Genomic DNA, 13,260 nt, shown 5'->3' on the forward strand with positions numbered 1-13,260 from the left:
AATTATTTGCATTCATGAGCAAAATATATAAAAAAAATTGCATTCTTCGATTTAGGATCTTGAGAAAGAACTTCTAGAAATTTAGCATTTCGAATTATATACGGCAGTGTCCTTCAGCCGCAGGTACGCTGCTATTTTTTCCGTCCCAAAATTATTTCTCCTATTTACGGAATTTAGTATCTATTCATTTATTTTGTTTTTTGCTAGTCCGCAAGTTTTTTTTCCCATTCATTTTGTGCCGATCCGCAAATTATTTCGCCCATTCACCACATGATATTGTTCAACTGTTTCCACAGGTCCGTAATTGTAAAAAGGTTGGAAAACATTAATGTACGGAATCTGGACATACTAAAATAAGAAAAAAAAATATTTAAAAACGAATCATTCGGGAAAATAACAAAAGACTTTTTTTTCTGATTAAAACAACAGGGAATTATGTCACCACGGAGCTGAGAATATTATTATTGCGCTTACAGTTTCCGATCAGTAAGAATTATTAAATGAAAAATGCGAAGTACAAGTATTAAAAGAAAGTATACACACGGTAAAGGGGGCGCCAAAATGCGAGCTTGCCCCGACCGCCAGTGATGTCTTAAGGCATGGACCCACCCGGGCACGGCCAGGGGGCCTCAAGCGAAGAGGGGCCTCAGAAAAATGAGATCTGGTTGAAAGTTTCGAGAAGTTGTTTGGTAGGGCCTCAGAAAAATCAATTGGCCCGGGGGGCCCATGATACTCTTAAGACGGCCTTGCCGACCGCTGACCAAGCAACTAGTTTCGGCCTTGGATGAAGATAACTTAGAAAATAGATAAAGAATCCTTGAACCACATTACCATTTTTACAACCGATCTGCATATTGATAACACTTACCCACCAACCACGGTAACCAATATTTCCGCATTCTTCCTGATGTGTTCATATCCCAAGGGTGGACGAATATCGGGCATCTTAGTTCTTCTGCAGCCTAAAAAAAAAAGAAAAATACTCAGTTACTGTATATTACAAAGCTAATTCGCCAAATATTTATGCATTTTTTTTCTTTTATTCGACTAGTCTCTAAAATGTATTTATTCATGACACGTAATAAAAAAAAAATTTAAAAACTTAAGTTTAAACGTTAAGTTTGCTTTGAGAACCACTGACTAGGCTAAACTTAGTCAATGGTTCTCAAAGCAAACTACAAGCTGGGGCTTTCAGGAATGTCACCAAACTGTCAAGGATATTGGCCCATTTCTAGGATGTAAATTTGTTCTTACTCCGCGAAACTGAATAATTTGAGAAATATCACGAAATTTCAATGAAAACTCTTGTGTATATGCAGTATGTATACTTTGAATCACGAACCTTATAAAAAGGATCAAGTGCTTTTTCGTCGAGACTCCATGCGTTGATGTGGGACCCTATTTCAACGCACCGCAGACCAAGATCAAGGACACATCTTTTCAATTCTTCGGCTGCTAGAACTGGATCTTGCATGGGCAGCGTCGCGGCTCCCACGAATCTATGCGGATGTTTGCGAACTGTTGACGTTAAATCGTCATTCAGAAAACGGCACAAGTCAGCACTATCAGCAGGTTTAGCCTAACAAGAAAAAACGTAAATATTGATACAGAGACTTTTCATAACGAGAGAGAGCGCGGTAACTTAGGCGAGTATCTTATCGATAAGATACTCGCTTAAAGTACCAAAGAATGTTTAGAGGTGTCGTGAGTTCGATACCCGTTTCGTCCTTGTCAGAAAACTTTCCTAACACAGGGGTACACCGGAAATGGCGACATGACCGCAACAAAAATGCTACCGCAGGGAGTCCCCCACCGAGGGATTAGCGCACCAACCTCTCGATGAGTATAAAAACAAGCCTGTCGTTCGTAATCGGCAATAAATTGTATGTTCCGGTCTAATTAGCCCTCGTATGCAGAAAATGACCATGGTGCGACAAAAATGATCATAACGAGAGAAAAGTAGCGAGAGTAAATATGTTTGACTGCATAAAAGTAATGAACATTCATCGATTTCCTCTTCACAATGGTGCGTTTTGCTGAAATGTGGTTAAAAATCTCTACCGAAATTGCAAAAACATTGTAAAATTAAAAATATTTCATAAAGAAACCTTCATGTACCTACCCAGTAATTGAACATCACAGGAACAGTGGATAGCAGTTGAACTTGGACGCCTAAAAAAAAAGTTAATCGATGTTTAAATACACGTAATATTTCGATTATTATTTGGTATATTAACTATTGTAAGACTGGGATTTTTACCTTTAATGCGCCTTTGGCTCTTTTTGAGAATGAGATGAAAGCCAAGGATTCCCTGCGTGCGCATAAGTAATGCAGGCGACGCTCGTTTTTACGAACCCGTACGGACATGAAAAATTAGTTGATAAAATTGGAAGTTCGTAAATGGGAAAGACGTTTAAAGGAATGGTATATTGTAAAAAATGATATTTAACAGCTGGCTGATGCGAAGATATACTCAGGAAAGAGAAAATTCAACAGCCCCTGCGGGGAATCGAACCCATGTCCTTTCAATTTCCGAGTAAGCGCACTAGACTACAAAGACAACGAATATATCTTTCCTTGGAGCTCGTGTGCACTGACTATGAATATGAATACCTTCGTATGGATAGCGGAGATTGACATCATCCTCGGATATATTGTATAGGACTAGAAAATTAGTTCATAAAAACAGGACCACCTTTTCCAAACACGGGGACCGGTGCGAAAATATTAGCGGGACTAGAAGCTTTTTAATAATTTCGTTGCTCTTTAACCCCGATTTTTTATATGCAACTTATATATTATGTGAGAAAGGGGAATCGGCATCTAAAAATTTATGCATTATTGAAAAATATACAGGAATGCTGAAAAATATCTATACAAAAAAAACAGGACAGTTAAATGAAAATTAACAAAAAAAAATTAATGAAAATTTCGAACTGAAGAAGTTTTTGAATTAACGAAAGAAATGATTCCGAAGCCAATTAAAATTGGTTCCAAATGAAAGAAATTGTCTGAGAACTAATGAATATTCAGAATCGATGAATAAAAATGTGAAAAATATTTGACAGATAATTCCAGCACCTATATAATTCAGAATATTCGAAAGAAATAGTTCCAAAATTGATGAAAATCCAGAATAAATGAAAGAAATAGTTCCAAAATTGATGAAAATCCAGAATAAATGAAAGAAATAATTCCTCAGAACAAATGAAAGAAATAATTCCTCAGAACAAATTAAAGAAATAATTCCTCAGAACAAATTAAAGAAATAATTCCAGAATAAATGAAATTCGAAATTCCAAAAAAAATGAAGAAAGTTCACAATTGGTGGAAACTCAGAATTTATGAAAGAAACTATTATTACCGTAAGTGCAGGGCCGCCAAAAACGCGAGGTCTAGTGTGACCGCACCTGTCGCACACCCCAAACGGTGGCTCTGCGTAAAATCGTGCGATTCGAAACTGGAGGTTCGTAAAATCGAGCGTCGACTGTATTCAGTATATAACAATTATAATGAGTTGATCGTTTTCTCACCCAAGCTCACAGACTCCTTGAAACCTCTTCAAGGCAGGGCCGTCATAAGAGTATCGTGAGACTCGGGGCAAATTGGCTTTTCTGAGACCCCCTCCCTCCACCAGCTGACTAGAGGAAGTGATTTTGCTTTCCAATTTACATGCTCAGTCTCAAAAATATTAATGAGATTGCATTATCAAGAAGCCCGGGTGAGCCTATGCGTAAAGACGACACTGCTTCAAGGACCACCTGTTGAGAACCCCTAATTCAAGTGTATATCCAGGCAAGCTTACCACGAGCATCCATGTCTTTGATCCTCTCTTCAGCTGACCAGCAATTCTTTTGCACCGCTCGGAAGAACTGTCCATTGTCTCTCAACATCTTACATTTGTGAAAATTTTCTGTACAGTTATCATGGTTCATCTGTATCCATCCTCCGTACCCATAAAGCTGAAAACAAAACCAGAATTTAGATCATTTGCGAAATCGCTGACTTTAGAGAGCAATTTCCGATCTTTTCGAAAACAGCTGTGACGTCACCAGACTTTTGCGTTCAGTATTTGATTAATTGTAAATATTTCTGCAATTTTTATTTAATTCTGCAGGGTTATACAGCGCTTTAAACCTGTGTGTGCTTGACTTGGTCATAATGTAGAAGATTTTGCTTTCTTAATCGACTTTGGGGGTGCTCGAATCTTGATTAAAAATTACCGTGGGTACTCGAGCACCCATAGTATTTTGTAACTAACAGTCGCGCTAGACCGGTCTTAAGAGCATCACTTGGGCCGCCGGGTCAAGTGATTGATCTGAGGCTTTACCAAGCGAATTCTCGAAAATTTCAACCAGATCTCATTTTTATGAGACCTTTTCTCCTCTTGAAGCCCCGGGCTGGGTGGACCCATTCCTTAAGATGACACTGAGTCTCGCATCCTCGAAATCTCGAGCTCCAACACAGCTGGAATTATGCTAATCTATAGTGATGGGTCAACAATATTTTTGAAGATTAATGAATTTTAAAGGCCATTATATTCAAGATGATGAACTAATTTTATATAGGTTGTAACTCCGTGAAATTATTAAACATACTACCTTTTTCAAATCTGGCCAATTTTCTGGTAATATATGGCTGTGAATGTCAAACACAAAATCCATTTCTGCAATAGACTTGATATCGTGATTTCTCTGTGAAACCTTACAAATTTGAATACTCTTCCAACATCATTTCTGTTTTCCGATATAATCTGTTTTGAAAAAAAATATCTAGGAAGAGAAATATAAGAAATCATTTATCTCTTCCACTTTATCTGTAGATATGAACTGATGATATCGGAAGGAAAAGGGAGAGGAAACATTTTTCGGGGTTATGCAATTCGTCGATTTTGCAAACAAATTAACGAAGACGTTATTTTAAAGGGAAGAACAAAAAATAAAAAGTACATACACGCACAGCCTTCGCATCTTATAAAAGCTGTAAACATTTGCTCTCCACACACTTCCAGAATTTTCTGGAATAGATTGGTTATCGCTGACGTATATAATAGATCAATATTTATTGTTTTGTTTTTCCTCGATTTCTTTATGAACCATGAACCATATTTGGATTGTGCGACGAAGCATCCCAGTTATATTCGAGGGTTCTATACGTTTTAAATTGTTTTTCTTTTGGGGGGTGGGGTGGGGTTGGGTTGCAGGAAATAAACCTTTACTTTTGGTCTTCGAAACATCCTTAATAGTTTTTTCCCACAACCATCTCATACCCATCCATGTCCTACTATATAGGTTATATAGGAGGTCGTGCCCCAGCTCTCGCAGGGTCACAACTAGGAGGGTCTGGTGCACCGGACCAGAGAGGACACAAATTTCACCCTTAAACCTCTCTTTCAACATTATAAGGGGCGTCAAAATGCGTGCTCTTGCTCCAGCTTACGAAACATCCAGTTGCGACTAGGGCACTCTTAAGAGTGCCGTGATCCCCCGGGCAAAGTGATTTTTCTGAGGCCCTACATGGCAAATTTTCGAAAATTTTAATCAGATCTAATTTTTGTGAGACCCCTTCTTCTCTTAAGACCCCGGGCTATTACCAGGTGTGCCCATACGTAAAGATGGCACTGGTTGTGACTCTGAGCCCACACGTGATGTTCTGGATCTGAATAGGTTGAAAGTGATCCATAATAAACTGCTCTCTTACGTGAGCGGAATTACAAATGATCAAAATTCTGCCTGCATTGAAAACTTGTATTTCGGCAATTACGAGATGATATCTCGCCTCCTTAAAACCCTCTTTTTTCGGCAATAGTAAGCCCAACTATCTCTTTAAGGCAGGCTTTGTTCGTAAACATGTTTTCAACCCGAACTTGTCAGATCAACTGTCAGTGAGCGGAGTTCACTTTCGCTCAATGTTTGATAACATAAGGAAAGAGGTGGCGGTTTTCCCTCAAAAACGTTTGGGGTAGTATAGGAATATGCTTACAATAAATAATAGGAAAGGCCAGAGTATTTCTCTTCCTCGTTTTTTTATATTATTATTATTCTCGGAATTGAGAGAAAAGCACCATCACTGGCACAAAATCGGAAAAAAATATTCTGCCTGAAAAAAAGATGTGACACTTTATTTGACAAGGTTGACATTTTAATTTCCACTATGGCAGTTATAATGCGAATTACTGAAATTTTGAAAACCACTTAAGCTGCTCTTTGGGGACACTTTCGAAATTTTTGTGGGAATCAAATGAATTTGGCGGTAAACATACTACCCGCACACACACACGAGCCAGAAAATATTGAGAACCGCTGCCTTAGACGTTCATCACTGCAGCCAGTTTGGGAATAATTCAGATTTGCCTTTGCGTATAAGCAGGGCCATTGGCGTACGCAGGGGAGGGGGGGGGGGTTGGGATTCTAATCCTCCCTTAGCCAAGATTGCAGTGTTATTTTGCAGGAAAAAAGGTGCGTATAAGGTGAAGTCATTTCTTTCCATTTTATATTTTGAATTTGCTGGTAGGTGTCCCATTTAATGACAACAACTCTTGCAAAGTTACAAGTTTGTAATCGAATTTTTTTTCTCACTATAGTTTCAAAGATGGTTCATGGTGTTTTTACAATCCCAAGGAAGGTAGTACTAAAAAATCTTGCATAAAAATTAATGTATTGAAGTAACATCATTTCCCAAACATACAGGGCGATTACTCAATTCCTCCCTTGCCTAATTTTATTGGCGAACCGTTGATCCCAGAGGTATAATTCTAATTAGAAAAGTATCCAAATAATGTGTAGACCTCAGTTACGTCATTCGTATTGCAAGGGGTTGAATAATAATTAAAATAAAATTAACTTTTTATACGGACACCCTGTGCCAGGGCCGTCTTAACATCATCATGGGCTCCCGGCCGAGTTGTTTTTCTGAGGCCCTACCTGGTAAATTCTAGAAAACTTCAAACATATCTCATTTTTGTGAGGCCACCACTCTTCTCTTGAGGCCCCCGTGACATGCCTAGGTAGGCCCATGCGTTAAGAAGGTACTGCGTCTGTGCTAAAAAGCTCAATGAGAAAGTTGTTGTACGGTTCACCAGTAAAATGCGGCAGTGGGAAATATGTGATACGCCTGTGCAATTGAAACGTGATTCTCTAAGTGTTTAATATTTACTTTAATTTTTGTGCACGATATTTGAGGCTTTTGTACGTCTTCAATGATGAGGCCCTACAATTCGAAATGGATTTTTTGAATGATTTTTCTGGTTTTCAATAGGTGTCATTAACTTTGAAAAAATTATCATCTTTGAAAAAAATTGAGTATTGTTGGGTATAAGCAACACCCCCTATAGACAAAATCTTATCTATAGGGGTGTTGGTATAAACATATTTAATTTTAGAGTAGCCTTTTTAAGCGTATCATCCAATTGAAAAATCTAATCTTATTAATGAAATTGATGTTTTGATGTATTGTTTCAATTAAAAATGTGTAATACACACTAATTTACATCCGTATTTCGTAAAACAAAATCTTTTACGCTGTTTCATAATTTTTTTCGATGACGATGAATCATGAACTTGGCGCGTTTATTTTCCTCGAACTAGAACTTGTGCTGCCATCTATGGACTTATTAATGATTTAAATACAATTCATTCGTGATTTTAATGTCCTGACAGGTCACTAGGTAACAGCAGAGGCTCCATGTTTCGTTTTTGAATTTGATACTTTTGCACGGACACCGCCATAGCTTATGTTGTGGGTGTTAGCAGCGTGGTTGGTGTTACGCCCCTCTCGCTCTGCGTTTGTGCCTTACCCTTTATTTAATTTTTTACTAGTGTTTCCCTCTTTAAGTACAGTTTTCTTCATTTATTATATTCGAAGGAGTAATTTTATTTAATTTCCTGAAGTGAAGGATCAAGGCTCTTGGTTAGGGCTCCGCCCGTGTCCGGGGTCTAGTTTGACTCCTTCAAATGTGCAGCTATGGCTGTTCAAATAGATACATAGCCAGCGGGCAGTGCAGATAAAGTCTCGTCTACAAGTCATAATTGGAATACGCCACTAACTGATGAAGACATCTTGGACGGTTTTGGTGAGTCCCCTCGTATTTTGCTAACTTTCAAGTTTTCGGGTGCAGAAATTATTCCCAGATCCAGGCCTTTGTGCCTGAAAAAGGATATCTGCTCAAAAATCTCTGATCCTAAACACATCTCGGAGATTCGATTCACACGCTCAAGTGAGCTGTTAATCTCTACGGAAAATATTCACACTGCGAAAGAGATAAAAAAAATAGAAAGGATCTTGAGCATTCCCGTTAAATCGGTCCTTTTGAAGGATTCGATTACCTCCAAATTTTTGCTAAATATTCCGTGTGATATTGCAGTAGTGGAAATTGCGGAAGAACTGCAATCGGAGGGGTTACAGGTCATCGGTATTCGAAGATTTATAAAAGAAAGAATTCCCTTACAAACTGTTCTGGTTACGATTCTTGGTAGGAACATTCCGCCGGAAATAAAGTTATGGTTCTTGATATTTCGACCACGTAAATTTATTGAGCGTCCTAATCAATGCCTTCGCTGCTGGAGCTACTTTCACCACTCAAAGTTTTGTAGAGTATCATCTCAGATCTGCAAACGATGCGGCCAAAATCATAACCATGAAACCTGCCAAAACCCTATCTCCTGCATTAACTGTAAGGCTTCCACTCATCTTGCCTCTGACCGTCAGTGCCCTGCTTATGTCTTGGAGTCAAAAGCATATCACTATAAAGCCGAACATCATGTTCCAATAAACATCGCTCGAGAAAGATGTAAAATGAATTCCTCTTCATATGCTGCTCGGACCAGCATTTCCATGTCATCTGACTTCAGTGCTCTCAAGGCTGAGATCAGTTCCCTGGTCCAAGCGGAAGTATCGGCCATCAAAGATATTGTGCTTAAAGATCTGAAAATAAGTCTTCAGGAATCGCTGAATGACTCTATTAGAGCGCTTATTCCCGAAATAGTCAATTCGGTTAACCTAGCTGTTCATAAGGTGAATATAATACCGCCACTTAATTCGAATGTAAATATGGACACTTCTGGTCCTTCGTCTGCTATCTTCAATCAGCCTTTGCCCCCTGAGCATAATGACGATAGTGACTTTTCTCAAGATCCTGAATCGAATATTTTTTATACTTCTCCTGCGGAAAGGGTTAAACAAAGATGATTAGCTAAGAGACTGAAAAATGACTCGGCCTCAAATGTTGGAACCTAGTTTTCACTTAATTTCGTTTTTTCTCCCCTCCCCCACTTTTTCCCCCTCTCGCTTAAAGTTTGTTCCTCGCTTGATCTTTTTTCCTTTCTCTCTGTTATCGAGTTTGATAATGGTTTTTCTTCACCTCATTTAGAGCTGACAAGAGTTCAGTATTCTAATTTTTGTGATCAAATCGAGTTTGGTTTGGTTTTTTTTCCCCTCCCTTTCCTATTGTGTTTTTCTCGCTTGATATTTCCTTTTTCTTTCTCAAAAAATAAGTGTTTTTTTTTATTTTTCTGTGAATTTGATGCTTTTTCCCTCTCTTCAGTTCAATATATTTTTCTAGATAATCCTTTCCAAAAAAAAAAAACTATGAATAATATGAATTTTAGAATTCTTCAATGGAATGTCCGAGGCATCAAGTCCAAATCAACCTTTATCAGAAATTTTTGTTTAAACTATGATATGTTATGTTTACAGGAGACTTTTCTGGAACCGAAGGACCATTTTTTTCTTGCTGGTTTTCAGATTTTTAGAAATGATCGACTTCTCCCAGGTGGTGGTTTAGTGACCGCGGTGAATTCATCTCTTTCCTCATCTTTGATATGGAAAATTTCGGCCCCTTTTTTTGAAATTATGATTGTTCAAGTTTTTCTAAATAATTTTTCTATGTATGTTGTTAATTTTTATCGTCCTCCAGGTGTTTTCAATATCGCTGCTATTGACAATATTTTCTCATACATCTCTGGGAATTTCATCATAATCGGAGATTCCAACAGTCATCATCCAAACTGGGGAGGACATATTGTATCTCCTGCAGGTACTATGTTATTTAATTGGTATCTTAATCATAACCTTTGTCTAGTTCCTCCATTTTGCCCCACCTTTTATAGCAAGGACTCACAATCTTATATCGACTTATGTTTCTGTAGTCCAGGTCTTTATAGATATATTATCTGGACTCCCTGTGAATCCTTATTCAATAGTGATCATTTGCCAATTAAAATTTCCGTCTCTTTGAATACACAATTCATATCTCAGGAATTCCGTTACATTAAATGGTCAGCGGTAATGGCAGGTCTCTCTGTCATCCCCGCTACTAACGATTTCGACAATATTTACAATCATGTTGTTTCCATTGTTAACTCAGCTAGGTACTCTGTGTACCGGAAGAAACAACCTTGGCTTAAGTTGGATAAAGAAGGGCGTATTGCTCTTATCGAAAAAAAACGGGCTTTCCGCTTATTTCGCCGTGTGCCCTTTCAGGCCAACTGGATTAAATATAAAAAATTAGCTTCTGTTTTTCGTCGCCACCTTCGCATTCTACGATTGAAGACTCTGGCTCAAGAACTTCATCCTTTTACTCAGCCCTCAGTTCTTTTTTCTGTCTTGCGTAGACACCGTTATATCGTGGCGAAAACTTGGGATGATTCCCGGCATATTTTCAAGATTGCTAATAATACTTATGTCGATCCTCTCGTACAGATCCAACTTTTAAAATTTAACCACTTCTCTTCACCTGGCCGATCTCACACCGTTACTTTTTATGGTCCTCCTCGTGAGTTCCAGGCTCAGATGGATGCACCGTTCACTCCCACGGAAATTCGTAGAGCCATTTGTTCTGGTCGTTCAACGACCCCTGGTCCAGATGGTGTTCCATTGAAGGTGTACAAACTCCTTCCAAATAAGGGGATTGAATTTCTGAATGCTTTTAATACCCTTTGGTCTTCATCGCTGGTGCCGCCGTCTTTTAAAGAAGGACGTATTATTTTTATTCCCAAGTCAGGAAAACCAACAACTGATCCGAAGAACTTTCGTCCTCTGACCCTTATAAACACTATTAGCAAAATCTTTGAGAGAATCATTCTTTTTAGGATCACCTGGATTGCATTACGATTTGAGCTCTTTCCAAAAAACTTTTATGGTTTTCGACCAAAAACTGGTGCTGAGGTTTGCATGAAAGATATGGTGTTCTCCATTTCATATGCCCTCCAAAGGGGCTATACTAGCTACATTATTGCTCTAGATTTGAGAGCTGCTTATGATTCTGTGAGGCATGATTTGCTCATTGCCAAATTAGCCCGCTTGGGCTTTCATGGTAAATTTTTAACTTGGCTCTTTAATTATCTCTCGAACCGTAAACATGTCATTCATTGGAGGAGTTCCATATCTGGTGCTTTTGCTCCCAACTGCGGTCTTTTACAGGGTTCTACCCTCTCCCCCGTACTTTTCACTCTGTTCACATTAGATATAACCTCATATATTAATTCTGACATTAATTTTTTTATGTATGCTGATGATATTTTTCTTCAGATGAATGCGTTAGATGGGAAGTATGCTGAGTTCAGATTGATGAACACCTTGCCTAACATTCTCAGATGGGCTGAAAATAGTGGCTTGTGCATCTCTCTATCCAAATCTCGTTTTTCTATTTTTTCACGGAGACGACCTCCATACTTTCCTTCTTTCAACATTAATGGTGAATCCATTCCGTTTGATCCGTACTTGAAAGTTCTAGGTGTTCATCTGGACTGTACTCTCACCTGGAAAAAACAATTATCATCTCTGCGTTCTAAGGGCACTGTATCTTTAAACATTTGTCGCTCCATCTCTCACTCCTCAAGAAATATTCCTTGCAAGTTCCTCAAACCTGTGCTAATGAGCATCATTGGAGGTACAATTGGTTACGGAGCTGTGGCCTGGTTTAATGCAGCCAAATCTTCTCTCACCAAGATAAACACAATCTATAACTCCTCGATGAGATCTATCTTAGGCCTCCCTACGTCAACTCGCATAGATAAACTCAAAACCATTCTCGCCCTTCCCTCCTTTCAGGATTCTATTCTCTTCAGAATTGGGTTATCTTGTATTTCTGCCACAGCCTCTCCCACGCAGGGTCACTCTAACCATATGGATTCTGGTTTTTGTCGCCTCTCTCCATCTTTGGCTAGGAAAATATCACAGTTCAATAATACCATTGGTTTTTCCCATAGGTCCATGTTGCGTCCAATTTATTCTTTTTGGCCGTGGATACCCTCAAATATCTATTTCATATCGGAGGGTCTTAATTTTCAAAAAACTAAGTCTACCATCCCTTATCAAACAATATTCCAAGAGTACATTGAGTCTCTGCCACTGAATGCTCATGCAATTGCTACGCATGCGTCTAAATCATCTCAAGTGGTTTGTGGAGCTTTCTGTTTGGTTACTAAAGTTATCAAGTCTTGGTTCATTAATAAAGACTCCTCAGTTTTCACTGCGGAGGCCCTTGCTATTACTTTAGGTCTCAGATCCTTCATTCAATCGTCTAATTCTTCAATATTCATATTTACGGATTCCAAATCAGTCATCATGGCTCTCGACAATTTCTCTATTCATTCATCTACGGTGACTCATCTACTGTATGCTCAATTGGTTAACAGCATATCACTAATTTGGGTCCCAAGTCATTCGGGCATTGCCATTAATGAAACTATTGACAATCATGTTCGTACTGTAGCTTCTTCTACTGTTGATCTTCTACCTTCTAGCCTTTATGTGGAGGACATTCGTTCTCTTTACTATCGCTACTTCAAGGAAAATATTCGCAATGCTCTTTTCTTATCTATTCCTGAGTTTAGCTCCTTCTATAACTGCTGCCAGAACTTCTCCCCTTTGTTTTCGAATAGAAGGTTGGAATGTTTATTTTACAAACTCATTTGCAATAGAGCTCCCTTGAACGAATACCTACATCGTATTAGGAAAATGGCTAACCCTCTCTGTCTACAATGCAAGATTCCTGAAACTTCCTCTCATTTTTTGTTTTCTTGTGTTAGGTTCTCCCAGGTTCGGTTCTCAACTTTTAATTCTTTTTCTCCACCGGTTAGGTGTTGGTCCGAGTTCTGTTCAGGCAGACCTGAGAACATTATCTGTAGCTTTGAGAGGTTTGTTACCCTTAGTCAACGGTTTTCTTGAGTTTTTATTTCTTTTTTTTTTCTCTCCCCCTCTTTCTTTCTCTCGTTTGGTTTTTTGTCCTTTTCTACCTTGGTTGTTTGGTTCCATTTTTT

At 38.6% G+C, this 13,260-nt stretch overlaps 1 protein-coding gene across 1 annotated transcript in view; it reads right to left on the bottom strand.

Moving 5' to 3' along the window:
- LOC149078999 (2-amino-3-carboxymuconate-6-semialdehyde decarboxylase-like) overlaps window positions 1-4,799 on the bottom strand; it is a 13,109-nt gene extending 8,310 nt beyond the window's left edge. The window contains exons 1-5 of the mRNA XM_089241248.1: window positions 4,603-4,799; window positions 3,807-3,963; window positions 2,123-2,172; window positions 1,343-1,579; window positions 869-962 (exon numbers count right to left, since the gene is read on the bottom strand). Of these exons, the coding sequence (XP_089097374.1) occupies window positions 869-962; window positions 1,343-1,579; window positions 2,123-2,172; window positions 3,807-3,963; window positions 4,603-4,665 (601 nt within the window). The 5' untranslated portion in view covers window positions 4,666-4,799. The remainder of the gene's footprint in view (window positions 1-868; window positions 963-1,342; window positions 1,580-2,122; window positions 2,173-3,806; window positions 3,964-4,602) is intronic.
- Window positions 4,800-13,260: the final 8,461 nt, after the last annotated feature.

The sequence above is a fragment of the Pholcus phalangioides genome, unplaced genomic scaffold (assembly GCF_987345545.1).
Source record: "Pholcus phalangioides strain wild (caught in Gottingen) unplaced genomic scaffold, Ppha-v1.0 ptg000013l_1, whole genome shotgun sequence".
NCBI lineage: Eukaryota > Metazoa > Arthropoda > Arachnida > Araneae > Pholcidae > Pholcus > Pholcus phalangioides.